Genomic DNA, 26755 nt, shown 5'->3' on the forward strand with positions numbered 1-26755 from the left:
TTTTTGAGCCCCATGACTCTTATTGACTTTATTTGCTATGTTATTGTACCTCATAAAGTATAAAAAGAAAGCCGATACAACAGAGGGGAAGTAGTCTCATTAGGCCTAGGACAGGCAGAGTAAGATGTCTCTAGATTACTGAAGAGTTCATCCATTGTCTCTGAACCTAACACTTGGTCATTGTCATCACCCATTTGGTCCTCCAAGACTGGCTCCTGGGAATGGATCTGGAAGTGTTGGAAGTGTTGCCCAGGGGGGAAGTCTCTGAGAAATGGTCCCAAGGCCATGTCAGAGAGATCAGATTACCCAGTAGTCGCATCAAGGATGTTGAGACAGAAGAGAGGAGATAAGCAATGAGCTGCAAGATGAAGGACTGTATCAGAGGCTGGGGAGCAAGTGATGGCCGTACCAAAGCTGCACTCTTGTTGGCAGGATTAAAGAGGAGGTAGATGTGTACAGCTAAGGACAAGACTGGGGTCATTATGATTCAAGTCAGATTTTCTAGTCTTTATATTCTCATACTGAACCATCACTAAATATGGATTTTCCCCAAATTGTTGTCATTACTAACTGTGGTATGAGATTATCCTAGAAGGGTCTCATGAGAGCAAGAAATTGTAGGGAGATTAAAAAAGCAATTAAACAGGATAACAAAAGAGATAAGAGGCCAGGGATTTTTTTTTTTTTCCTCTTCTTCTTTCCTCCAGGATAAAATACTTTTGCTCAAACAGCTATACATAGGGATCAGGCATCTTGAACCGACCAGGATTATGAAAACCCTACAGCAAGCTGAAGTCATTTCAGCTGCCTTATGAATGATATATGCATTGCTAAATGGCCTTAGGGTCATTTACAAATAGTTTACCATTTCTAACTGTCTTGCTCAAGTGTAGCACCTGAGAAAAATGCCACTCTGGCCACAAGGCTTGGAATAGTGCCTTTTCCTTTTGGTCTGAAACAGAAGAAGGAACAGGCTTCTTGTGGAGACCATGGTCTAGTCTGTAATAGTTCCATCTCCAGCTGCCATGATCTCTAGAAGAACCTGGTTCTATTTTTGCACCCTGCCTATCCATACCTCAGATTCCTACCATGGATGCAAGCAGAAGTTTAGGGCCACAGATGGGTTGTAGAAAAAAATTTGGATGGTGTCCATACAAATCTGCCATGGTGAGCATATGCTATTCCTCCAAACGTCAAACGTTTGGGTTTCAGATTGGTTCAGGCAAATAAGCAGTGATCCTTAACAGAGAATGCCTTGGTGAGAACAATAATGATAGAAACTTGTTCAAAATGCTTCCCTGCCAGATTCTGTACTAAATAAGATAACTGGGTCCCAATAAAACAGCGAGAAATATGTTGCATTTTTCATTTTGCTGTCATTTCAAAGTAATGTGCAATTTTTTATTTATGAAGAGAATTCTCCAGGCCCAACATCAATAGGGTTCATACTTTGCATTGTTTTTCTAGTAGGGATTCAATTTAATTCAAATAAGTAAAAAAATTTTGAACACCTACTATCTGCCAGGCAATATATTATGTGTTGGGTCTGCACAGACGGATCTGGTACATTCTTCAATCTCTGAGAGCTTGGGTTTGTATTCATTCATCCACACTCTTTCACCAGCTCTCCTTATTGGGGGGCGGGGGGAAATGATCATTTGTGAGCCCCACTTCTGTGGGTTTGGGCAGTGTGTAGCTGTGGGTCAAGCTAAGCTTTTGAAAGGAAGGGAGTTGTAACCCATCCTTAGCTACAATGAAGGTGTCTAACTCTGTATCTGTGAATCTTAGAAGTCCAGCATATCTTCAGCATGGGGTCAGTACTACCGATAACTCAATCGTAAGAACTATGTTTTAAAAGGGTCATCACCTGTGTTCCAGGACCATCCCCTTATGTCAATCGAAAAGTCCCTTTGAACCACCCTCCACCCACCCCCATCACTGAGCTGCTGCTGCTGCTTCCACACACTTGAACTCCAGGGATTAAGAGAAAAGAAGAGGGGATGGGAGCCAGAAAAATATCACAGGGGAGAGCAGTAACACCATTCCGGATGAGACTTCCATTCCTTTCCTTTTCATTCAGTAGCAGTAAGAGTTCTCAAACTTTGAATTTAGCCATATACTAATTAGAGGGAGCCGAGAGGTCAAAACTTGGGAGAACCATCCAGTGTCCATCTATGCCTACTCCACCATTTCCCAGGCCTTGTCTGGACTATGTCTAGGAGGGGAACACAGTTCCTATTTGTACAGGCCTAAAAAAACACCTGGTGCTGACCCACCTGGACAGGTTTCTCTGGCCAATTACCTGTTTTCTTGGGGCACTGATGAGCAGGGTTGTAGGTTTTCCAGCCATCAATTCGGACTCTTGTATCTGATTAAATCTGGGCAAGGGAAAAGAGGTACACAATTTTAGACACTAGGCTTCCTTTTTCTTTCTTTCTTTCTTTCTTTCTTTCTTTCTTTCTTTCTTTCTTTCCTTCCTTCCTTCCTTCCTTCCTTCCTTCCTTCCTCTTTCCTTCCCTCCTACCCCCCCCCCCCCCATTTTAAGCAAGCTAGCTGAGAACTCTGTGTCCTCTACTTCAAAGGACCAGTTGTCTTATTTTGATGTGGGCAGATTGAGAAGTAGGCTTTGAAAAGTAGGCTTTTTTTGTTTAATCTTTTCTCCTGGGATAGCTTTCAGAGCAATATATCCAAGTGTCAGTAAGGGGGTTCTGACGAGCACAGATTCCCAGACTCTCAGCAGGATCATCCTCTAACAGAAATATAAAAGTGAAATATTAAAAACCCTGGAACGTGAACTCCAGCTGCAGAGTAGCCAGTGGCTTGCCTGCTTGCACCATGGGAAAAAAAGATCTTGAAAAAAGAGGGAGGAGAAAAAAAGTGCTTTGAGTAAGAGGTTTACAGGTTTAGTAGAGCATAGTAACATCCCCTCAAAGAAGTGGGTGTTGCTCTGTGACCCCCCAAAATGCTCCGCCTTTGACTCAGCCGCTGGAACACTCACCCTCCCCCCGGCAAAACACCCCCTTTTCACATGCTAACTGAGGTGCCTGTGATTGGCTGAACAATAAACTGGTCACACTTGCTAAAGGCCTGCCATCTTTCACACAATTAGCCAAGACACATTAATCAAACTGGCGGTGAACTGGGGCTGTGCTGGCCTCTGGGGGGGGGGGGGGCTGTGGCGTACGTTTTTGGTGATCCTTAATAAGAGTCCATTGGAAGCAATAATAAAGAGCAACGTGCTGGAGGGGATTCTACTATCAGAAAGTCTGAAAAGGTTAAAGCCCCAGTTGATGCCATATCTGGGATGCGCTAGGTTTATGGCAGAGAGGATCCCAGAAGCTGGATATTAGTCTTGGCTAAAATCTGCTCCTACAAGACGGTAGTGTGAATTTAAAGGCTGGACCCCTATAGACAATTTTACAAAGGTCCCTGGCCCTCTTAGCTTCCTCTCCTGCCAACCATCCCCCCCCCCCAAATGCACTCAGGAGTCCCTCCCCTTTTGAGCCTCAAGCACTTCAAATCTAAGTAAAACCAACAGGAATAAAGCATATATAAGAAGTGGAGAAACATTTAGAATCAATTAAGAGAAAGTATTAACTGGCAGGGTGTTGGTCCTAAACTAAGTATTTGGAGGACATAAAAAAGTTAATTTTGAAAGAGAAAAAAAAAATAAGCTAACATTTGTACTTTCAGTGGTAATATCTTCCTTCTTTTCTTTTCCAAATTCCCTTTAAATAGATTTTCCAATGGCAATATAGAGCTAATAAGATCATACCTTAGAGACCAGTTTGCTACAGAATCATGTAAGGCTTTTAGGAGAACCAACTAAATATTTAGACGTTTCTCACTGAAAGTAAACGGAGCCCTTATTCCTCTGGAGGTTGTCCAGTCACCATCTCATTAGATGCAAAGATCCTGTGATAAAGAAAAACTTTTTTTTTTGTGCCCACATGACTGCAGCCCAGTTGTGGTTTTTAATGTGTCATTGATTGTTTCATCCAACTCCTTTTGCTCCAATGAAAGGGTCTGCCGTGGCTCTGTTTGCTTCCTTAAACACGGGTTTTGAAAGCGCTCATGCTGTGTGAGCTCAAATCCTAGCATTAATGTACTGCTGGGTTCATTTCACTACACTCAAAAGCGCTGAGTTTAAATCCCTCTCAATTCCATTTGAGGCACCAGAAGACTTTATCCTTCTCCACTAATGGTTCCAAGTTTACATCTAGATACTGGGGGTCAAGGACAGGAGAGGATTTAGAAATAACAGTGCATGACATTAGTCAATGCATTTGCCAAATTGGCAATTAGTTCCTGATGTGCGTGCAAAGCATTTTATTCCTGTCTCTTTGATGCTTGTTCCCATTGAGAAAGGAATCGAGTCCACAGAGGCCTTCAAACTTTTAAAGAAATATCTGCTGAAAATCATGCCTGATTTGTGACATGAGCTCAGCTGCAGGGAAGCATCCGGGATTATCCTGGTTCTTTCAGCCCCGGGAAAGAACCCTGCACATGGAAAGATTTTCCACTGGAGGAACTTAGTGGAAATCAAAAGGCAGAAAAGCAGCACTAAAAGCCCTGCGGGGACCCAGAATCAGATGTACTAGAAACCGTAGGCAGAGGGATCCTGCTGACGCCCAGTCATCTTCAGGACGTCTGCTTTTTCAACTCTCCACCACCAGGTGGAAGCAAGAAATAACAGGCGTGGAATACAGACATTACATTATAACAATCTCACCTTGCACGGAATGTTTTCTTTTGACTGAAATCCAGTATGAGAGCTTCACTTCATCTGACACCGCTATGGGACAGATGATGATTGCAATCTAAAATGATCTTTGTCCCTACTGGGATGACAAAGAGCTACCACGCTTTGGGCTCAAAGGATTCTGAGCACATCTTTGTGTTTGCCGTGGACACGATGTTAGATCTGCATCAGCACCCACTGTGTCATATGAGCTGTCAGCCGAGGGAGTTATTCAGTGGGCTCAACAGGGAAAAAACTACCGACAAGAGAGGTTTTAATTATGGACATCCGCACCTCACAAAATGGCAAGTCTAAGCTCCACCTTTTACTACCTGGGGCCCTTGAGGAAGTTCCCTAATCTGCAAAATGGGAGCAATCCTGTCATTTTAAAAGTGTTCTTAGGCACCAGACAGAGAACAGAGGTAATTGCTACTTCTTGCTACTGCCTGCCAGGGTCCATGTCGCTGAGAGGAGCGCGGTGTCAGGCATGAGGAAGCAAGATTTTCTCTCAGGTTCACCCAGAGGCATTTCCTAGCTTGGAGAAGAGTCAGTCCACGCCCAAACCTGGTTCTCTTTCCATTAACCATGCTGCATCCCTCTGTCTCATTTTGCAGGGTGGTTCTGAGAAATAAGTGAAATTATTGAACCTTACCTGCCATGGTTCCTAACTTCCAGCAGGTGTACACAATAAGTTAGTCCCCATGATTTTACCCAGTATGGAAATTCATTCAGTGGTCTGATGACTTGCCAGGGTTTCGACTCAATGCAGGTGTGTGAGAATTGAAGTTATGCCTGGTTTTTGTTTTTTGTTTTTTCTTAAGGTTTATTTACTTATTTGAGAGAGAGAGAGAGAGCAGAAGGAGGGGCACAGGGAGAGAATCTTCAAGCAGAATCCCCGCTGAGCACAGAGCTCTCCCCACCCATGAGATCATGACCTGAGCCGAAACCAGTCAGACGCTTTAACTGACTGAGCCACCCAGGCACCCCATGAAGTTATGCCTCTTTTTAGTGTTTAGCTCCCTTAGAATTCTCGACTTCCCTCTAGATGTTAGGCGCGCCTCCCCGCGCCAAAACTGACTTCTGTGTTAGATTGTTGGGCCTAAACCTTACCTGAATTCTCAGTCCCTAAGAGCTGATCCTCAGTTTTCAAATTTCTACCCAAGTCAGTGTGAGCACCTGTTAAGGCTGTCTCTTCTGGTGAAGGCTCCACTCTGCACCTCCCCCCACCCCCGCTTAAAATGCTGCAGAAGACTGCCCACTATGACATGGGCTCTTCCCTGGCAGAACCCTTAGTGTCTACATGCTACATAATGAGTGGCCAGTAAAATCTACTAAATCACAGAAGCCATCAGTGGTATCTTTGTTGATTTCACCCCATGCGTGTATGGTAGAAAGAATGCTAAAGATTTCTACAGAGCAAACTTGACCACTTCTAGGGTTTCTAGTAATTTATACATACCTCCTAGCTGGCACATAGTAGTGAGTCAATACATATTTGTTAAACGAAATCAGGGACCAGGAGTTAGAAAACGTGCAATTCTACTTCTAATCACACACTCTAGGTCTCTAATAATCCTTGTTCTGCCCACTTGGCCAAGAAAGTACATGTAAGTTATTAGTCACCTTATTTCTGGATAATAATAACTACTGTTTATTGAGCACTAGCTTGAGTTAGGCACTTTACCTACATTATTTTACTTTGATTTCACAACAGTCCTATCAGATAGGGGCAGTGTTTTCATCCCTACTTTTCAGCTGAGAGCACTGAGGCTCAGGAAGGGATGTGTCTTGCCTAGGGTCACCTAGCCAGAAAGGGGGTGCTCCGGAATATCTAGACCTGTTGGATTTCAAGGTGATGCTCACAGCTGTATTCCACCTTACTTTCCAGCTACCAAAGGGCAAATAGGATGATATTTTAATAAAACAATGCCCTAGACAGCTAAAAATGAACTCTCCAAGTTCATTTCCAAATGATTATGTCCTTCTAACTAGACTTGGTTTTAGAGTCTGTGAGCTTGGTGACATGTTTGGAATGTAATGTGAGTGGAATCCCCATCCTGGGACCCAGCAGCCCTGGCTTGCCAGAGCTAATGTGTGAACCCTGATTGGGCTCATTACCGTTGCACTTCTGCAAGGCTGCCGAAAGCTCCCGGGGAGTTACTATTAACATCTTTATTAACCCGTCCCCCAAATCAGTCAGTGAAATTCATTTAGATACACAGCCTACTTTGATCTTCATTAATAGTTTCTTCTAGTTCCTACATTTATTTTTAGTTTTCTCATCTTTAATTTATTTGGTGGCAGTTACTAGTTTTTATTGAGGAGGACTAGATGGTCTTAAAGTAGTTAAGATTAGGAAGAATTGCGAATGAGTGAAAGCAGGTAAAACAAAAAAATTTTTTTAAGTAAAACTCTGCTATAGTCCTTTCCAGTTCAAGAAAAGGGACCTTAAGATTCCAAATATCATGGAAATGGCTCCACCCACCTTCATGGCAGTGCCTTGTTCTACCCATCTCTGTAAGGCATAGAGAAAGACACTTAAGTAGGCTCTCTTGAGGTACTCTTACCTTTTAAGGATATGGTTTAGTAAATTTATCTCACTTTTATTTTGTATCCAGGATAATATCAATTTTTCATTCATTTAATAATATTTATGAATAGTAGGTGCTAGGGACTAGGAGATTAAAAAATAAATAAGACATCGGTACCTGCCTTCAAAGAATACAGTCTCGAGGGGAAAAATATAAATAATACAACTTGGAAAGTATTATTATAGCAGCATCCCTTGGGGACCTCTGGGAACACTAGGAAAAAAGCCTCCTTAGTTTGTCTGGGAAATTTAGGGACTGTCTGAGAGAGACAGAGCTGGGTCTCAAAGATGACTAAGTGGGCTTTCTCCAGGTGAGCAAGAGGGGGAAGACATTCCAGACAAAGAAACTTGACACAAAGGAAAAAGAAAGCGCGTTTATTTGATTTTATACCAAGCAGGTAAATTGCTCAAGGAAGCTAGAATGTTACCTTTGTGGTGGTACATTGCTGGTGATTAACCTGGAAGGGTAGATGGGAACCAGATTGGGAAGTGCTTTGCAGTCAGCCTAAGGATTTGGACTTCGACCAATAAGCAAAGAGAAGGCATTGGATAATTTTTAACAGGGAAGTGATATGGCAGGATTTAAATTTAAAAATTGTTTGGAATACTATATGTAGAATTAAATTGGCGGTGTATCTGAACCCAAGTCCGTCTGCCTGATGCACAGCACACTCAAACCCTAAGACAGCAGGTACACAGCAAGGGGATCAGAAGCAATGGGGCCATGATTTAGATTCTAGAAGATGAATATTAAGTTCAACTAGAGAAGTGGCAATGGAGAAGGAATGGAGGGGACAGATCTAAGAAGCATCCAGGTGGTAGAGTCAAGGGGAGGGTGTAACTGATAGGATTCGAGTTGTGAGGGAGAAACTGATGGATCTCCAGTGGGTGAATGGGAGGCCCATTCACGGGCACAGAAAAGAAAGGGGGAAGGAACAGATTTATGGGGAAAGTAATGAATGTACGATTGGAACATTTTGAGATTACGATATCTATGGGACCACCAAAAGAAGACATCTAAAAAGCAATCAGAAATACAAGCTCTTGATTATAAGAGTCCAGTGTAAAAATACAAAATTGGAAATAAGCTGATTAAAGAAGTATTTGAAGCCCCCGTGTGAATTCAGTTACCCAAAGGAGAATGTGAGGAGAAAGAAGACTGGGATAGAACTCTGGAGCACCAGTCCTGAAGGGTCAGGCAGAGGGAGAGGGGTCTTTGGAGGCTGAGCAGGAAGAGCCAGAGGGGCTGGAGAAGACCAGAAGATGATAGTAATCATAACACCATGAAAATCTATGGTCATAAGCTCGTTGGGGGACAGGCAATACTATGTCTATGTCAGCCCAGTGCTGAGCACACGTGCAGCCCTTAAACATTTGTGGAGACCACAGGGAAGTGGTAAATGTTGTCACCTGATGCATCATCAAACACCATACACACCAAATGGCATGATCAAGCTATAGCTCGGGGCACCTGCCCGCTTCAATGTGTAGAATGTGTGACTCTTGATCTCAGGGTTGTACGTTCGAGCCCCACGTTGGGTATAGACATTACTTTAAAAAAAAACAAACACTATAGCTCAAACATCATTTATGGGGGTGGACAGATGTTAAACATGGCACTTACCCCACCCCCTGCCCCGGGGAGGCGAGCAAGAGACTTCTGGTTATGCCCGTTCCCTTCACCTTCCCCACCCACCAGGAGCAAGGCCTGGGCTCCCCTTCCTCTGCAGAGACCATTCAGAGGATGAAGTATTTTCTTAGAATCCACAGAAAGTTTGAGGCAGGGTAGGAAAAGTGATAAGCTACAAATGTGAGTTGACGTGCCAGGTTCAAATGCCAAAGAATGTACTTCAGGAGAGCACCGGCTTTCAGCATCCTGATGATGACGGCCAAAAAGAATCTACAGCCTGGTAAAGCCCCAGGAGAGCCAAGTTTAGACTCCTGGAGCCAAAGCCTAAGGAAGTCAGTGGCTGTGAGGGCGTGAGTGTGGTTGAGGAGGGTAGGAGAAGACCTACAGAGTTTTGCAGTGAAGTTTTAAAGTTACTGCCTGAGATAGTGAAATAAGGCTAACAACATTATCAACTATTTAAATATATGGTATCTCAAGAATGCATTGTGTTTGGGACATTCCAGAGGTGTAATTCAGTAGGCTGCATTATAAGATAACCTTAGGGTGGCTGTGGTAAGACCATGGAGACCAGAAAATGTTTTACCTTAAGCTAAGACTCAAGATGGTTCTGATGATGTTTTATCAATCAACCAGCAAATCTCTGTTGACTTGGATCTGTTGTAAATGAGCTTTCTTATTTCACTTATGAAGTAAGACTGTGTTATTTTGTATGGGAGCAACACTTCTGCCCTCATTTTAATTTTATTATTCCATTTAGTTCAGAAATTAATATGTTCGACTTTTTAAATTTCCTTTTGCAACTTACTTCGCTATTCCTACCTCAGATTCCAATTGAATTCAAATGAGAACTCTTTTTAAAAGAAAGGCAGTAGGAAAAGATGGAGAAAAATTTGGTCTATTGATTTCACCATCTTTTTGGGAAAGAGAAGGAAAATAAGCTACCTAGAGCCCTATTCTTTGAGAGGCTCCTGAAGCCAGAGAAACAAACACCTCTTGAAATGGTGCTGTGTAAAATGCCTATCTGTGGATCATTCTCTCATTGATCGCTTGCAGCTTAACTACTGGGAAAAATCAATGGGAGAGAGGCAAGGTCACCCAGCATCAGGTTATCTGCATGAGGGTGGGAGGGCCGACCACAAACAAGCACAAACAGCAACCTGCGTGTACCCTGGACCCATCAATCCCTCCATCTGACCTAATGTAGCTACAAAGCAGATGGGGGAAGAGAGACGCAGTCTGGCAAGACATGGAACCTCAAGTTCAATGTCATTTTATTGCCTCTGGGGTCAACTCTTACAGGACAGCCTTTAATGGCAGCATTTCTGAGGACTGATTTTTCCCTTTGTCATGCTTCCTCTTTCACCGCCTTGAAAACATAAGTATGCATCAGACACTATGTTCTGCAATTTTTATATATACCCTGATTAACTGAATTTTTACAACTAGCTCACTTGAGGCAATGAGCCTCAGAGAAAGTGTGTGGTAGTCATTGATGAGTGGTCAACCCTACTCTACTTGCTAGACCAGCACCTTCTGCCTCATTTGGTGCCACTCGAGAAACATCTGGAGATTATTAAGAACAATAATAACAACATAACGACAGGCCAATGCTGGGCTGTCCCCAGGCTCACTGAATCAGACTCTGCAGGGTGGAGCCAGGGGTTCCTTTCGGTTCAAAACTCTCCCAGGTGAGGCTAATTATGCAGCTTGGCTTGAGAACCACTGTGTTAACCATGCTGCCTCTCCACAGTAAGAGATGAAAACAAGAAGGAAAAAAGAGAAAAAGGAATAAGACTAACATTTGTTGAGCCCCTACTATATGCCAAGTGCTTCATCTTATCTAATCCTCCCAAGCAACTGGAAAAGTATTCCCATTTTACAGGTTAGGAAACTTCTGCATTACTAAACCAGAGAGGTTAATTTCCCCCAAATCTCAGAGCTCACAAGCCGAAGGGAGATTTGAACCTTAGCCCATGTTCGTGTTCCTACAGCACACAGCTGAGAAGCAAACCTCCAGCCCATGCTGAAGACTGGGGAGAAATCAGGTGGGGCTTGTAAGAACTAGAGCTCGGAGTGCATTAGAATTTCAGTGCAATGAAATTGCAAGTTATTGAAGGAGAAGCATAAGGCAGAAACACCTGAGGGGAGAGAGGAAAACATGGTACATCAGACCAGAGAAGAGGCAGAAAGAAAAGAGGCAAAGAGTGAGGAAATACTAACGTTACCCTTACCATCCTGATTGTCACAAGAACCCGATGGAGCAGGACCTATAATCACCCCCTTCTGTAGGCAGGAGGAGATGCACCGAGGCTCTGGGAGGTCAAGCAACACCCCCAGGTTACAGGGCGAGTAAGCGCCACACTACGCGCTCAAAATCCAGCTCCAGGGTCCTAAACGCACAGGCTTTCTATTGCCCACCACTTCTCAAAAGAAGGAAAAGAATTGGATTTATTTTGTTTCGGGTTCAGAGGCAGTCACTTTACATTCAGTATCTCACAAATCCCAATAAATTCAACGAATCACTTTGTCCTTGAGAGGCGAATATGACCTCCAACTTGGGTTAAGGAAACAGGCTGGTGATGGTTAAACCACCTTGCTTAAAGTGTCAGCGAAGCTGCAGCCACAGTTGCAAAGTTGCGAACCCAAGGTGCAGTGTTGGAGCCCTGACTCAGCCAGTTCCAAATCCACGTCCCACAAGAACAACGCTAAAGTTGGAAATAGTTTTAAAATACTAAAGACCCCCAAAACACAATGCATAGGGCTCTAGAAAGGGAAAAACAAAACATGGGAGAGCACTGAAATGAATTTCATTATGTTGACTGGAAATTGGTTGATGACCGAATGAGGAAATATTTTAATTTTCTTTGGCCAGGGAGGAACCGTAAATAGGCAGCAGAAAGTGGTTTGGAAATAAACATTCTAAACAGATACCAGATATTCTTATCTATCTTTACTGGTTATTTGAATTTAGGCACAATCATCTGAAGAGATACTAAAGAAGGTGTATATACAAGCACTTCCCTTTGTGCCCACTTGGGACTATGAAACCGCCAGCGGAGCCGTTCTCATTTAATTACACCTGACCTTGAAAACTCTGCTGAAATCACTTTCTTTGATCACTCCTTTCACTCTACAAGTCTTGGCACTATAAATTCTATTTTTAATTGAACTTACTTTCGAAGTTACAAAATAATGTGTTTGTTTACAAAATAATGTGTTTTTTTAATAAAAAATAATTTAATAAGCACAGAAGTAAAGGGGTAAACCCCAGAACCATTATCATTATCAGATGAAGAGTCTTCCAGGTCTTTTTTAAATGCATATACAGACATGAATATATCAGTATTATCAAAATCATTTTTTTGCCTAACTAGGATTAAATTCTTTGTTAAATAAACAGCATTGGTGTATTCCATTCCTATAGGAGCTGGAAGAAGAGATCTTTTAAAAACAAAACACATACATTTCAGGCCCAAGAAAAGCAAAAGGCAGAAACATCACTTTAAATGAGAGTTGAAATACTCTTTTCTCAATTTGGAGCAGGAAATAGAGAGATCTGATAAGGAGCTTCAGCTTATAGCCCTGCAGCTTCTCTTACCCCCTTACATAGAGTAAGCGTTCAGTTAGTACTTCTTGAATAAATGAGGAAATTGTCCCTTTTTATGGTTGTTTTATTTTGGGTTAAATAGTGTCAATACCAAGAATAATAGAAATAGATGTGTTCATCCGTTATTCATGTGTTGTAAAGAGTGCTCCAAAGAAAATGACAGATCTTATCATCATTCACCTTGGATTATTCAAGCCAAAATTCACTTCCATTTTTACTGCAAGTGACATATAAAATTAGTCCCATTCCCTTTTACCACTTTTGAGCTCATCACCTGACTTTTCACGTGTTGTGCGCACACACGCATGCTTTGTTCTCAAATGAACTGTGGGCTCTGCAAGCGTGGGGAGGTTTCTGTTGGTTTCTTTTGTATTCTCCCCAGCACTTGGTACATGTTCTGCACACAGTAGATGTTGAATAAATGTGTGCTGACTTCCGTGAATATTGTGACTGTATTAGTTTGCTAGGGCTGCCATAACTAAGTACCACACACTCTGAGTGGCTTAAGCCACAGAATTTGTGGTCTCACAGTGCGGGAGGCTAGATAGATCTAAAGTTGAGGTGTTGGCAGGGTTGTTCCCTTCTGGGGGCCCTGAGGGAAGCATCTGTTCTGGGTCCCCCTCCTTGGCTTGTGGATGGCTGTCTTCCCTTTGGGTCCTTTTGTGTCGTTTCTCTTATACGTGTCTGTCTCTGTGTCCAAATTTCCCTTTTTTTTTTTTATGAGGACACCAGTCATATTAGATTAGGGCCCACACCCATGACCTCATCTTAACCAATTATAACTGCAATGACCTATTTCCATATAAGATCAGATTTTGAGGTACCTTGATGTATCAATTTTAGGGGGACACAATTCAACCCATAATAGTGACCTTTCACAGAATCATGAAAATTCAGAGTGAGAAGAGGCCACTCTGCCTACCTGATGCCTGAACTCTCTTTGCCCAAACTGAGAAGAACATGTAGAATTTTAATAATGTTTTGGCACTAGGATTTTAGGGTTGTTTTTGGTTTTTAACGTGTCTGTGTATGCTTTCCAGAATGGTTCCCACTGCCTAAGCCTCAAAGCCTTCAAAATGTCTGGAACAGGTAAGCACCACCTTGGAAAATTTCTCTTTCAAGCAGGGCCTCAGTCCCCTGGACCTCAGTCCGCTGAACACACAGCCCCTGAGCACCTGGATCTCTGGGGGCCATAGGGCCCAGGAAGATGCCTCTGGGAGAGCCAGCCACCTGTGAGTGTGTTAGTTTTTCTCTATGAACCATTTTACTTTCAGTGAGTTTGGTCATTAAAATTGTTTTGTGCCCCTCGACCATGCCCGAGGCCCTGAGAATGAGGGAGTGTTGGCCTGCAAGAAAACCTAGTGGGTTTATTATTCTCCAACACAGAGAAACCAAATAACATCATTGAGTGGCTATTGGAGGGGGGGGGCAACTTGATTCATGGAGGTCATGCTTTCCCAGGCCCTCTCCACGCAGTCTCGGCTCAGACCAGGGCAGACTTTTATTACCAGCTTTCAACAAATCCCTAGTTTCTTTTACAAAGTAAAACAGATAATAGAGACATTCCCGGAATAGTTAGCTAACTAAGCCGTGCCAGGCAACCTCAGGGCTAAGAAGAACTCAGTGTTTTCGGACAATGACCAATTACAATAACCAGTATTATTTGATCTGAGAGTAATTAGCCGAGGCTCTGTTCTTTTTGCTTCAGTGAGGAGGCAAAAAGGGCAGTGAGGAAAACGTCAGAGACAGGGGAAACAGCTCAAATGTCAAAGAAAAACACACTCTCGCAGGTGGGGAGAAGGGAGAGATCCTAACTGAATGTTTGAACGTTGTTCTTCCCTGAAAATGTGGTAGGGTTTAACCCAACCGAATTTTGTTTGATTTTTTTCATGCTCACTGTTCATGCATTTTTTAAAAAGCCTCCATGTAGAGTGAACATCAGAGCACAGAGAGGTCAGAATATAGAGCTGCGGGCTACCAAGGACCTCTTGTTGGGAGGGACAGGTCTTCTCAGGAGGGCTGCGCTCTCTGCTCTTATCTGCAAGCTCACTGTGTCACCTGAAACCCCCCCTTGTTTTGGAGACAGGTCCCCCGGAACCAGCTGTTTACCCTTTCATGCAAGATGTGCAAACTTTCTCTTGCCAGCATAGTCAGGCTCCCCGACCCCAGCTAGAGATATTTGGGTATTAGCACTGCCCTGAGGCTTTCTTTCATTTCACTGTTGGCTTCCAAAATAAATGGTAACTCCAAACCTGCAAGCCACCTCAATACCCTATGAGGCTGCTGTTGGCATTGTTGCATGGGCCAAAGAAAGTGCCAGAGCCCCCTGCTATCACTGCACCAGCCCTTCCTTCTAGGCTGAGCAGGACTTGGACTCACTGAGTATCCCTCTGGCATCTCTGACCACACACAAGACCCACCACCTCTGCCCATTGTCTCGTCCCAGCTGTACCTTTGTCTTAGCTCAGACTTCTGGCTTCTCTTTGCTCACATCTTCAAATCAAGGATAATATCTAGAGACGTGCTGCCTAATACAGTAGCCACTAGCCACACGTGGCCATTTAAAGTAATTTAAATTTAAATTTAAATTTAGTTGCTCAGTTGCACTAGTCACATTTCAAGGGCCCAACAGCCACATGTAGTAGTGGCTAACATATCGGATGGGGCAGAACTGGAGTATTTTCATCATCATGAAAAGTTCTGTTGGACAACACTGGTCTAGATAATCACACGCGAAAATTCTTGGCTCCGAGAAGGACTCTGTCACTGAACTAACCCTCCGTGGAATGTTTGCAATGTATTATTTCATTTCTTCCTCACAAACCAAAGTCCCAGTTCCAAGAGGTGGAAACTGAAATTCTAAGAAGTGAAGTAACTTGGCCACGGTCACCAGGCTAAGCAAGGTGGAGCCCAGGTTCACCTGGTACACAGGGCTCTGTGACTTTGTCAACTGAGTCGGGTTGCAAGTGTGATGGATAAAGAGGAGCTGAGGTATCACTGGCTTTTCTGCAAGATTTCTGCAAGGTACAGAAGAGCCCTGCATGGGCCATGCATACACCTCAGAGCATTGCCTGGGGTTTGGTGGTGACCAGATAGATAGGGGCCTAGTAGGTACACACCCACTTGTCAGATCGATTGGAAGGTAATGGACAGCTTCCTTGATGTTGTTTCCTGCTAGTGTTGGATATATTTCTTATTGTAGGTGCCTGCTTTACCATGTCCTAAACTGGCAATATCAAAAAAGTACCCACTCTCCTGGAATAACAACAAAAAGGTCATTACTGGGGGGGGGGGGGGAACAGTGATATTTGAATAATGCCTGCAGCTTAGTTAACAGCATTGTGCCAATATTAATTGCTCAGCTTTGATCATTTGACTATGCTTATGTAAAATGCTAACGTTAGGGGAAGCTGGTAAACATATAACTCTGGGGACTATCCCTGCAAATCTTCTGCAAACCTAAAATTACTTCAAAATAAAAACAAATTGAAAAATTGAAAACAAATAGTGCCCACACTATCTCTGCTCGTTTTCCTCTTTCTGTGGATCTAAGGGAAAAGAACAAAGAACCCAGGTGAACTGACAACGACCAGCCTTGAGCTGCAAACAGATAACACCCTTCCACTGGAAAGGTAAATGGCAGTCATAGCAGTGGGAATTTTATACCCAGAGCCAGGCTGTGCTGGGAAATCAAGGTTATTGCCTCAGGCCCTGGAGAAGCACCAGATTGTGGATGCGTCTCGTGATGGCCAGTGGATGGAGCTTCACGCAACCACAAAGCCTGATTTTCATTTTTTCTTGTTTGTGTTTCTACTCTGGACTTCTAAAATTAAATGTGGATGTCCTCACACCCAGCACTTCCAGTAGGATTGATTTACAATTTGAATTCTTTTAGCAACTTTTTTTTTTTTTAAGATTTTATTTATTTATTTGACAGAGAGAGACAGCCAGCGAGAGAGGGAACAGAAGCACGGGGAGTGGGAGAGGAAGAAGGAGCACCGGGATCGTGCCCTGAGCCAAAGGCAGACGCTTAAAGACTGCGCCACCCAGGCGCCCCTCTTTTTTTTTTTTTTAGATTTTTTTTTAGATTTTATTTATTTATTCGACAGAGAGAGACAGCCAGCGAGAGAGGGAACACAAGCAGGGGGAGTGGGAGAGGAAGAAGCAGGCTCATAGCAGAGGAGCCTGATGCGGGGCTCGATCCCGGAATGCCGGGATCACGCCCTGAGCCGAAGGCAGACGCTTAACCGCTGTGCCACCCAGGCGCCCCCAGGCGCCCCTCTTTTAGCAACTTTTATAAGCGACAAAGTCTGTGGCAATTCAGGTCTGCTGGAATGAATTTGTTTTCCGTGACACAGAGACAGGAACTCTCCCAGACTGCTGGAGGAAGTGGAAATTGGTACAACTAGCTAGTATTCTTAATCAAATACCTGAACATGTTGTATGTCCCTCAACCTGGGGATTTCAATTCTCAGAATTTATACTAAGGAAATCATTGTGCAGGTACACAAAGATTTCTCACTGAGGATGTCACAGCATGATTTTCACGGTAGCCTCTCACCCCCTAACAAAAAGGAAAACAACTTTGAAACAAGGAAACAACTATGAAAATTATGGTATGCCCACATAACAGAATGCTATGTAGCTATTAAAATTATCTCCTAGAAGGCTGTTCAAAGTCCTGGGAAGATGATCAAGATAGTCAAGTGGAAAAGTAGGGTGTAACAGCATGTAGAGTACAATCTCATTTGTATCCACTTAAAAATAAAGGACTAAAGAAGAAAAACTGAACATCAAAGCAATAGTGATTATCTTTAAGTGAAGGGGGTTATCTCAGAGTGATGGGATAGTTCTAATTTTCTTTCTCTACATTTTCTAAGTGTTCTACAATAAACATGTATTATGTTGACAATGGAACACTTCTTGCTCCTAGAAATGTTACTAGAAGGAGGGATTCATCAGAGAATATTTTTCTCTTTACTAACAGACTCTCATTAATTGGATGGGTGGGTTCTCTTAACTCTGCAAGATGCTCCTGGCATGTTTGGTATTTAACATCACAAGCCTAACACATACTTTTTTTTTCAATTTTTAATTTAAATTTTAGTTAGTTAACATACCATGTAATGTTGGTTTCAGGAATAGAATTCAGTGGTTCATCACTTACATACAACACCCAGTGCTCATCATAACAAGTGCCCTCCTTAATCCCCATCACTCAGTTACCCCATCCCCCGTCCACCTCCCTTAATCAATCCTCAGTTTGTTCTCTACCATTAAGAGTCTCTGATGGTTTGTTTCCCTCTAACACATAATATTTATTAACATCTAGTCTATATGGAAAGGTGCTGGTAGGCAAATTAACTTTCGTTAATGTCACTTTTCATGCCAACTTTCATTTCCAAAGTGGTTATAACCAGTGAAGAATTGTCCTAGCAAGAGTTAGAGGAGGTAGCAAATTACAGAAATGTGACAATAAAGGCAGTGGATAGTAAGTAAGATTATAGATGGCAGAAAGAAGCAGACGATACAAACATGGAAGTAAATTGGCATCTGTGCCCAAAGAAGCAACATTTGCATTCCCGGAGCTCTTTTCTCAGCTCCCAAATGAGAATGCAATATGCCAATCACAAGAGGTAGCAGAACTCTTGGCCAGACTGGATGGTCCCACTGTCAGTGCTGCTAGTAAAGGCTCATATTCAGGAGGGCACAGACGTGGTTTAGACAGGGAAGATCAACACGCACTTGGCCCATGAGAGGAAGGAGCAGGAGAAATGGGTGGTAGCAGTCATAGCCTAGAAGCCATGAGACTGGAACAAAGGCTGGCCCCACTAAAAGCCTTGATACAGTCTTGAGGGAAGGGTTGGGTTAGTTGAAAAGGAAAGTCCTAAAAAAGAAGTCTTCATATTGCTGATCAGTACCTACTCTCCTTTCTTTTATCCATCTGGTGGGAAAAGCCAGTTCTTCTTATATGAGTCCCTACTACTTCCTTTCCTGGCTTTCCCAGCCACCCAACATAACCACAGTCTAAATACAAAAAGTATGTGTGCCATGCTAACACAGGTTCAAAATAGGTCACCTGGCCTTCCTTGTCCAATGAGATTGCAGCTCCCGTCTACAGAGCAATTCTGTAACGATTCTATTATTGTAAGCCAATGTGTAGGACTGTGTGGAGAGAACCAACCATTGACTGGGGTGGGATTGTGGAGGTGGAAGCTGAGAGATGCATCACCACCCCCCCACCATCAACACCTACACACCCGTGCACCCCCTGGAGTTTCATGGAGTGGGTTCAGGGCATGATTTTGGCACACATTTCACCCCACCCCCTATAGCAAGGGTGGACTATATAAAAATTTTTTTCACAAGATTTTCCTTGAATGTCCCTTCAGATTGAAATTAGGCCCTAGTGATCTACACCACCTTCCCCCACTCCAAACCCCCCTTTCATTGGCCCTGAAAACCTGTGCCTGGGCAAGACAGCCCAGATGGAGAAAATACCTCTGGCCTTTTCTCAGGCCTCAAGCTAATGAGCAGGCCTCCACCCCATGTTCCCTTCTCTTTTAACTAGCCTGGAAATTGGCAAGGACTGGGGATTTGCAAATTTTCCTCTATCTTAAGTCTATGAAGCAATGACTGCTAAGTTTGAGGGTAAAGTTATCTGTTTGTAGAAACAGTTTTATGTCATGGGGATCAGATACCTAAAATTTCTTAGGTAAATCTTATGCAAAAATTAGGCAACTTACAACTCTGGGCCAGGATTTCCAGCATTACTGCATCTGGGCACCCAGGAAGGGCAGGGTATCAGTTCTTTGTCTATTTAGGTTGGTATGTATATTCGACATTAAATAAGCTCATTTATTTTTGCTTAATTGGGGATTTGCGTGGCCATGCAACCTAATTCTGAATGTCAGACATCAGTCCTGTGGTTAATTGCCTCCTGGAATCTGCAGTTTTCTGTCTCATGGCTTTCCACTTGTAAACCTGACTGTGGGCTCTAGGATGGATGTACTTAAATGATTGGCACTAGATTAGCAAAAACTTTCAAGCATTATAAGTAAATAGGAAAATTAAGACTCACGAGTCCAGCAGGATCAGCCCCTGCCACCCTCCCAGCTTCATATCCGTCCCCTCTCTCCCTTGGTCCTAGGCCAGCCAACTGGCCTTTCCTCCTCTCCTTAAATTCACTCTTCTCCCCTCATCCCCGGGGTCTTTTTGAACACACAGATCTCAACCTGCACTACCTGCCTCTCCCCTGCCCTCAACACTCAGCTCAAATGCTTCTTCCTCAGGGAAGCCTTCCCTGACCAGCTCTTCCCACTCTAAGTCAGATATCTGGGCCTTTTCTGCACAGGTATTTATGCGTCTCTATGATGATTTAGTGTCCGACTCCTCCCCTAGACTAAGCTGTCAGAAGGCACAGTCTTCTTTGTGTCTTCCAGAGCCAATCACCTACTAGCACATGGTAGTTGTTCAACTAACAGATTTGCTCATCTCCAAATTTACAACTCAACACAGGTCAACTTGAGGATTTGTCCTTACTATAATTTGGGCACTTAGTTATCTCTCTCTTTGCCGCATCTCAGGGGGAACCAAGAGCACTTCTTAGGTAATACTGTGGGGGCTGAGCTTCAGAAACACTGTAAATAAGGGTGTTTTCCACCCAAGCTTCACCCTCCAAAATTACTTCTTTCCCTTCCTCCCCTCCAGAATGCTATGCTTGCAGCCCTTGGAACATATATCCAATTGGGCTTTTCTGCTTGGTGGGCACTGTCCCTCAAAGCAGTATCCTTAATTACACATTTCTGCTTCTATAATTATATTTCTGGGTCCTTTACGTATATATACATGGTACCCAGAGCCAGTGGGGAGCTGGTGGCTGAATGAGAGCATAGTGAGGATAGGTAAGCGTTCCAGTGGGGGGTTATTTTTCCACTTGCCATCAACTTTACTAATCCCAGGAAAATTCTACTTGAAACTCTTCTAGCCATCTCCTTCTCTCTACTTTTCTTCTTTCCCCCTTTATTTTTCTAGAAGGGAGGCCTCTGGAGTAACTATTTTTCTCTTCCACTTTTCCAGGTTGGGCCGGGCTCCCGAGGCTGAAAACCTGGCCTCCCAAATGCTGAGAGGCTTTCCTAGAGACCGCGTCTCTGCCCAGGAGGCCCTGGTTCATGACTATTTTAGTGCCCTGCCATCTCAGCTGCACCAGCTTCCCAACGGTGAGTGAAGGAGTGCGCGCGCGCGTGTGTGTGTGTACATGCACACATGTAAGTCTCAGTGTCTAAGTGTTTTCTCTGAGCCCTGGGGAACTGTAGTATTTGCAACCAGAAATGAGTTTCGGGGCCGATTTACCTGGGAGAAGCAAGAGGGGACCCAATCTTGTCTGAGTTTTCTACGAGAGTCTCTAAAACTCTAAAGCACTGGTGGGTTGAGGTGACACAGACCTCCTTGTAACGATCCACACATTTCACATAGACAGTCTTAGAAATTGGATGAGATGAAAGTCGCCTCTGAGTTGTTTGTTTTCCCCAGTATCTGCCAGGAGAAGCAAAACCAGAGTTTGCAACAACCCCCTTCTCTCTCCATAAAGAGTAAGATGATAGGTGACATGGAGATGTCACAAGAGGAGAGCTGGCCTGCCTTGATTGGTAATTTGATGCTGCTGAAGGAAGTGCCTGGTGGGGCGCTGGGGGGAGGGGAGTGTCCTCCCAGGCCCAACGCCCACGGGGAAACACAAGTTACCCTGAATTCAGCCTTGCTGCCTGGGCCTGAAGTCATCCTCCAAATCTGAAATCTGCTGAGGGATCATGTGGCTGGAGCTCTCCTCATGTTTCTCAGAATGTGGCCAGGAAGGGCTAGGCAGAGGATGTGGGCAGTGTGGTCATGGCCTGGCTGTTCGGGGGGACCATCCTTAGGTGGGGTTTCTTTGGAAACAATCACTATGCAACTAAAAACAATTTTTTTAAAGATTTTATTTATTTATTTGTCAAAGAGAGCGAGAGAGCACAAGCAGAGGGATCAGCAGGCAGAGGGAAAAGCAGGCTCCCCACTGAGCAGGGAGCCCGATGTGGGACTCGATCCCAAGGCCCTGGGATCATGACCTGAACTGAAAGCAGACGCTTAACCAACTGAGCCATGCAGGGGTCCCTGAAAACAATTTTTAGAAGCCCTAAGTGGGAGAAAAGAAAGCTAAACAGAAGTTGTAGGGGCTCAGACTGGGAAGAGGGACCTGAGATGGCATGTGGGGTGACAATCAGGACAGAGTGAGGAGCTGCTGCCCAAGAGGCCTGGACATACAGTCTGGCCAAAGCCTCCAGGGTCTGCAAACATAGCTCCACTGTATCTAGGACATTGTCCTGCCACAGCCCAAAGCTCTGAGTTTGGGACTTCTTGAGGCATTTTATTATTAAAATGAGTTATTTAGGATCTCCAAAAATAACTATAATCATACAACTGGGGTTAATGTCTTACTTAACCCTGTAGGAAGAGTTAGTCATCAGGATTTATTAAGTTGCCATTAAGTGTCAAGAACATATTAAGTGCTATAAAAATTGAGGGAAAAAAGAGGCTTGTCCTTGACCTCAAGGATCCTATGGCGTGGGAGGAAAAGGGGTGAGGAAGAGGAAACAGGGCACCCTTGTACACATATTAGCACAAATCATATCTAAACAGCTAAAGTCTGTGCATAATCAGCTACAGATGTTCACAGAATATCTGTGTGCTCAAGGCAATTCTTGGGAGGAACTAGAATAACTCAAATGAGAGAGTTTGGACTAGAGGTGAATCTGGATTGGAATTTGGAAGGAGGGGAGGGGCGCTGTTTGGCATATGGGTGGAACAAAAGACATTCCAGGCAACCTACAATTCTTACTCCCTTTCCAGTACCCTAACTCCCACTGTACCCCCATCTTCTCCCCTATTCCCATCCCAATACACTGTTCCCAGTCTAAGCCCCTAGATCCCTCTTAAGCTTTCTTCTCTTGGGCCTGGGACTTCTAACTACCACTTCAGGCAAACACCCATGTTCAGGAGTGCACGCGCACATGCATACTCACACTCACACTCTTACACACTCACACTCCCTTCTCTCCACTCAGCGAGACTTCCCTCATTGGCCCTCCTCCAGATCTATTATTCTACATACTGAGAACCACTGGGGACCTTCAAAATGTCCTGGGCACAAGCTTTGCCCTGATAAAAAGTAACTAGCAAGCAACAGCTACTGTCCAAACTGATGCGTTGTTAGAAACTTGGGTTTTGATGCCATCTGAAGCAGAGCCACCAACAGAGGGGATCTGCTGCGTGTGTGTGTGTGTGCGTGCGTGCGAGCACGCACACCCATGTGCGGGTGTAAGAGAGAGACCTATCTGTATTCCTTCTCTGTTCACCCAGCCACAGAGCCCAAATCTACTTTGACACTTTTAGAAAAATGAAAAGATGGAATCTTGCAGGAGCCTGCCTGCACTGGGGGGGAGCAGAGGAGTGCTCACAGCAGGAGGGAAGTTGACTTTTCTTTATACATATAGGGGTTTTTCCATGCAGAGTTTAAATTATGCCTGATAAAAGGAGTTTCATGGATGTTTCAGTTCTTTCAAATTCTCCTGGCTTCCTCCCAATTAAATGAGGTTTGTCAAAGCCACAGGGCTCTGCTGCTGCCGCCTCGGCCGACAAGCACTTCCTGCAGCGACATCTCGAATCCCTGAGGGAGAAGATGAAAGGGCCAGCACCAAGAGACAGGGAAGGGGGTGGTGGGGACCGGGCGTGTGTATGTATGTGTGCATGTGGGAGGGGTTGCAGAAATCAGCAGAGAGACAGACCAACAGATAGGACGTGGGACAAGCAGACAGGGAAAGCAAAGCCACCAGGAAAATAGGAGAGAAACAGAGGAATCGAGAGCAGCTGGGGCCAGTTGCACACCTTGACAGCAGCAGCCCTTACCAAGGACATGTCTACTAAGGGTACGCTCCCTTGGCCTGGCAGTGCCAGCCTCCTTTTTCATTGCCCGTGGCAATTAGCCTTTATTAAGAGCCTCCTTTGCAGAGAGAGAGCACCAGACAGTTATCACGGTTCCCAACCTGCAGGGACGCACAATCTCTGTCTCCCTGGTGGGCTGCCCCAGGCATAAGAATTGTGCCAAAATAAGACATGCTCTTGTGAGTGGTTTGTAAAGAGAGTTTCCTTGCCATAATTATGCAGGAGATTTTGCTCTCTGGTGGCATTTCAGGATGGAAGCATTTAGGAGCTTATATTTATATCATTTTATTATTCTGGTTGTAGGATAACAAAGTTGTCACTTTAAAATATATTCCGTTTCCCCTTTGATCTGAGAGATGCCAGCTTTTATTGTCTGCCCTCTGAAGAAGACAATCTGAGCATGAAACCTGTGGCTGGAAAATATGTGAAGAGTGGAGGGACAGCCTAAATCCCAGTGCAAGAGTGGCAGAGAAATTCCCCATGATGGGCAGGAATTGATCCCCTGTACGCATGGATATTTAGCCAAAGCTGAGACTTTCCCTAGGTGGTGGCAGTAAGCTCACGGCCAGAGGAAGCAGGGAGGTACTCGCCATGAAAACCCCAAGGTTTCCAAGGTTAGCTCCCTTTTGGAGCACACTCTGAAGTGGAGAAGCATGAATATTAGAACAGCAAGCATGTGGGAACTTCAGCCAAGCACTGACATTTTCCCTTATTGACTCCTGAACACCTGAAGAAACATGTGTTGATGGAGAAATTAGTGGTAGTCTCTTTCAAAACACACCCAACAGCAAACTAATTGCTTTTGCAGATGGCCAGGGGGATGCTCTCCCGTGTCGGTCACCGGCTCGCAACCACACTTGTGGTCCTCATGGCTGAGCCAGCAGCGCAGAATGTCAGCTGGGGCAGCGAGAACCTAAAATTAGGTCCTTGGCAACTCTCTCATCTTAGCTGCAGGCTCCGCTTCTTCGTTTAATTCCCTTTGCCCTCAGCATGAACTTGGGCTCTGGGAGAGGAACACTGTTTAATGATTTGGGGGTGGGGGGAGTAGAAAATCATTAAGCTGCCCTTTCTAGAAACTGGCTCCACTCTGTTCTTGCAGGGAGACTTCCAAACGTTACCCTTGGAAAGTTAAGACTGATTTTGGAAGCCAGCCATTTTGAACCACAGACGCTGATCCACAGAAGTTGTTTTTTTTTTTTTTTTTAATCTGGGGCAGTAAATGCCACGTGATTTAAGAGTCTGGTCCTTAAGCCATGGTCCTTGATCGTCAGGACATCAAAGGCTGTCTCTCTCTGTGGGTTGGTCCCATTTTGCTTTCCAAATCCCAGACTTGAGTCTCTCCCAGTCCTTCCTAGACTAAATCCCCCTTCTCCTTTAAAACAGGTTTCAGCATCTTAGAAAAAGAAAAAAAAAAATCCTAAAACTTGAAAGCTTATAATTGTTTCACAAGTAATTTTGCAAAAACGACTCACTAGAGTCTCTGTCATCATCAAATGCTTTCTTACTTGCAGGCATAGAAGGCATGGCATTGCCCCCTCCCATGCATCACACCCTAGTGTCTATATTCTGGAAGCTCTTCAGCAGGCCTTATCCATATTGCCCCCATTAACATCTGAGTAATTTTTTGTTTTGCTCCAATAAAAGAATTTCAGGCCTTCTTTTAATTACCTCTTTAATATATTTGAAGATCCCTTGATATCACTTTCCAAAGCTCACTTCTCTAGGCTGAATTACTTTGGCTTCCCTTCCCCCCAATGTAGATTCTGTTTCTCTCACTCTTTAATCATTTTTGTTCCATTATTCTATTCTGACCTGTTCCAATTATTTTGCTTATCTCTGAGACTACGGACCCACTGCAGACTCAGACTTCTAATGTAGTGGGAGAATTCTGTTCCGGTTCATTCATTAAAGATTTACTGAGGATCATTAGTATGATACCGAGTAATACAAAAATGAATTAGTCAAAGAGTCTGTCCTCAAAGAGCTTATAGTCCTTAAGGAAATGAGACAAGTATATAAACAGCCACAGTTCAAGTGTAAAGTGCTCTGGGCATTCAAAGAAGGTGAGATTAATTCCAGCTCTGGGGATCCATGATGGCTTTGTGGGTGGGCCTTCAAAGATGCTGGCTTCTGGATGGTTGGGTAGGAAGGACATCCAGGGAGAGGAATGTCATCCTCCTCTTAATACCATCTAACATCATAGTGAGGTTGTCCTCTTTTTAACAACGGTGGCACAATCCTGACTCCTGTTCCATCATGGTTTTTATTCCTTATTGTATGGCTTCTTGCAATAATTTAAACATTCTTTTTTTTAAGTAAACTCTACCCCCAACATAGGACTCAAACTCACAACCCCAACATCAAGAGTCGCATGCTCCACAGACTAAGCCAGCCGTGTGCCCCAATTTAAACATTCTTTATCACATACTAGTGAAATTCAGTTTCATGCTTTATATGCTAATAATTTCAAGTCTATTCTGTTCTCGCTTTTATTGTCTACTCAAAATTTAGCCAGAATATTCTGTCATTCTAGAGGCAAAGTTTCAGGGGATGGGAAGGAAGGGAGATTATGAGCCAGACCTCTCTTTTCTGCCTTTATGAGTTTGTAACCTAATTCAGATCACCCTCTCTAGCCTTTTAAATCCTCCATTATTCAGTACTTAAGCAGTACAGTAAGAAACAAGAAGTTAGGATGTGTCTTCCAGAACACACTCACTCACCTTCCACGCTCAAAGATGTCCTCAAGGGATTCCAGTGCATTAGAGAAGATCCTGGAAAGAGTTAAAGGACAAAATTAGAGACCCTTTGAGAGGGAGAGGATCTCAGAGACTTGCTCTTCCATATCTTCATTACAAAGATTGCATCCCTGACACCCCAGGAAGAATAGTGGCTGTCATTTATTGGGCACGTATGTGCTTTATACAAGTTCTCATTCAATTGGTAGACTAACTGGTGAGGCTGGAGTTATTACCCTCACATTACATATTAGAAAATTGGGACTGAGAGAGGCTAAGGAAATTGCTCAGAATCACACAGCTAGTAAGTGGGAGAGCCCAGGTTTGACTTCAAGTCAGACCCCTAAGCCCTACTCTTCCCACTACACACTGCTGCTTACTAAGGATCACATGGGAAGTTAGTAAGAAAACAAAGATTAGAACCAAGGTCTAGACACCCAGTCTGACCTTCTACTGTCTAATGCTCTATGTTTATTTT

General features: G+C 43.9%; 1 protein-coding gene and 1 long non-coding RNA gene across 5 annotated transcripts in view; one reads left to right on the plus strand and one right to left on the minus strand.

Annotated features, from left to right (window-relative positions):
- LOC130542033 (uncharacterized) lies at positions 1-26314 on the minus strand. The gene is made up of 2 exons (XR_008956252.1): positions 26263-26314; positions 1-2378 (listed from the first exon to the last, which is right to left on the minus strand). It is a non-coding gene; the product is annotated as an uncharacterized LOC130542033 (long non-coding RNA).
- CDK15 (cyclin dependent kinase 15) overlaps positions 1-26755 on the plus strand; it is a 76985-nt gene that overhangs the window by 41386 nt on the left and 8844 nt on the right. For all 4 annotated transcript variants that reach the window (XM_057304057.1, XM_026492164.4, XM_044381272.3 and 1 more), the window contains 2 exons: positions 13609-13657; positions 20648-20787. In XM_057304057.1, coding sequence (XP_057160040.1) covers positions 13609-13657; positions 20648-20787 — 189 coding nt within the window. The remainder of the gene's footprint in view (positions 1-13608; positions 13658-20647; positions 20788-26755) is intronic.

This window comes from Ursus arctos, unplaced genomic scaffold (assembly GCF_023065955.2).
Source record: "Ursus arctos isolate Adak ecotype North America unplaced genomic scaffold, UrsArc2.0 scaffold_1, whole genome shotgun sequence".
In the NCBI taxonomy this organism is placed as follows: Eukaryota; Metazoa; Chordata; class Mammalia; order Carnivora; family Ursidae; genus Ursus; species Ursus arctos.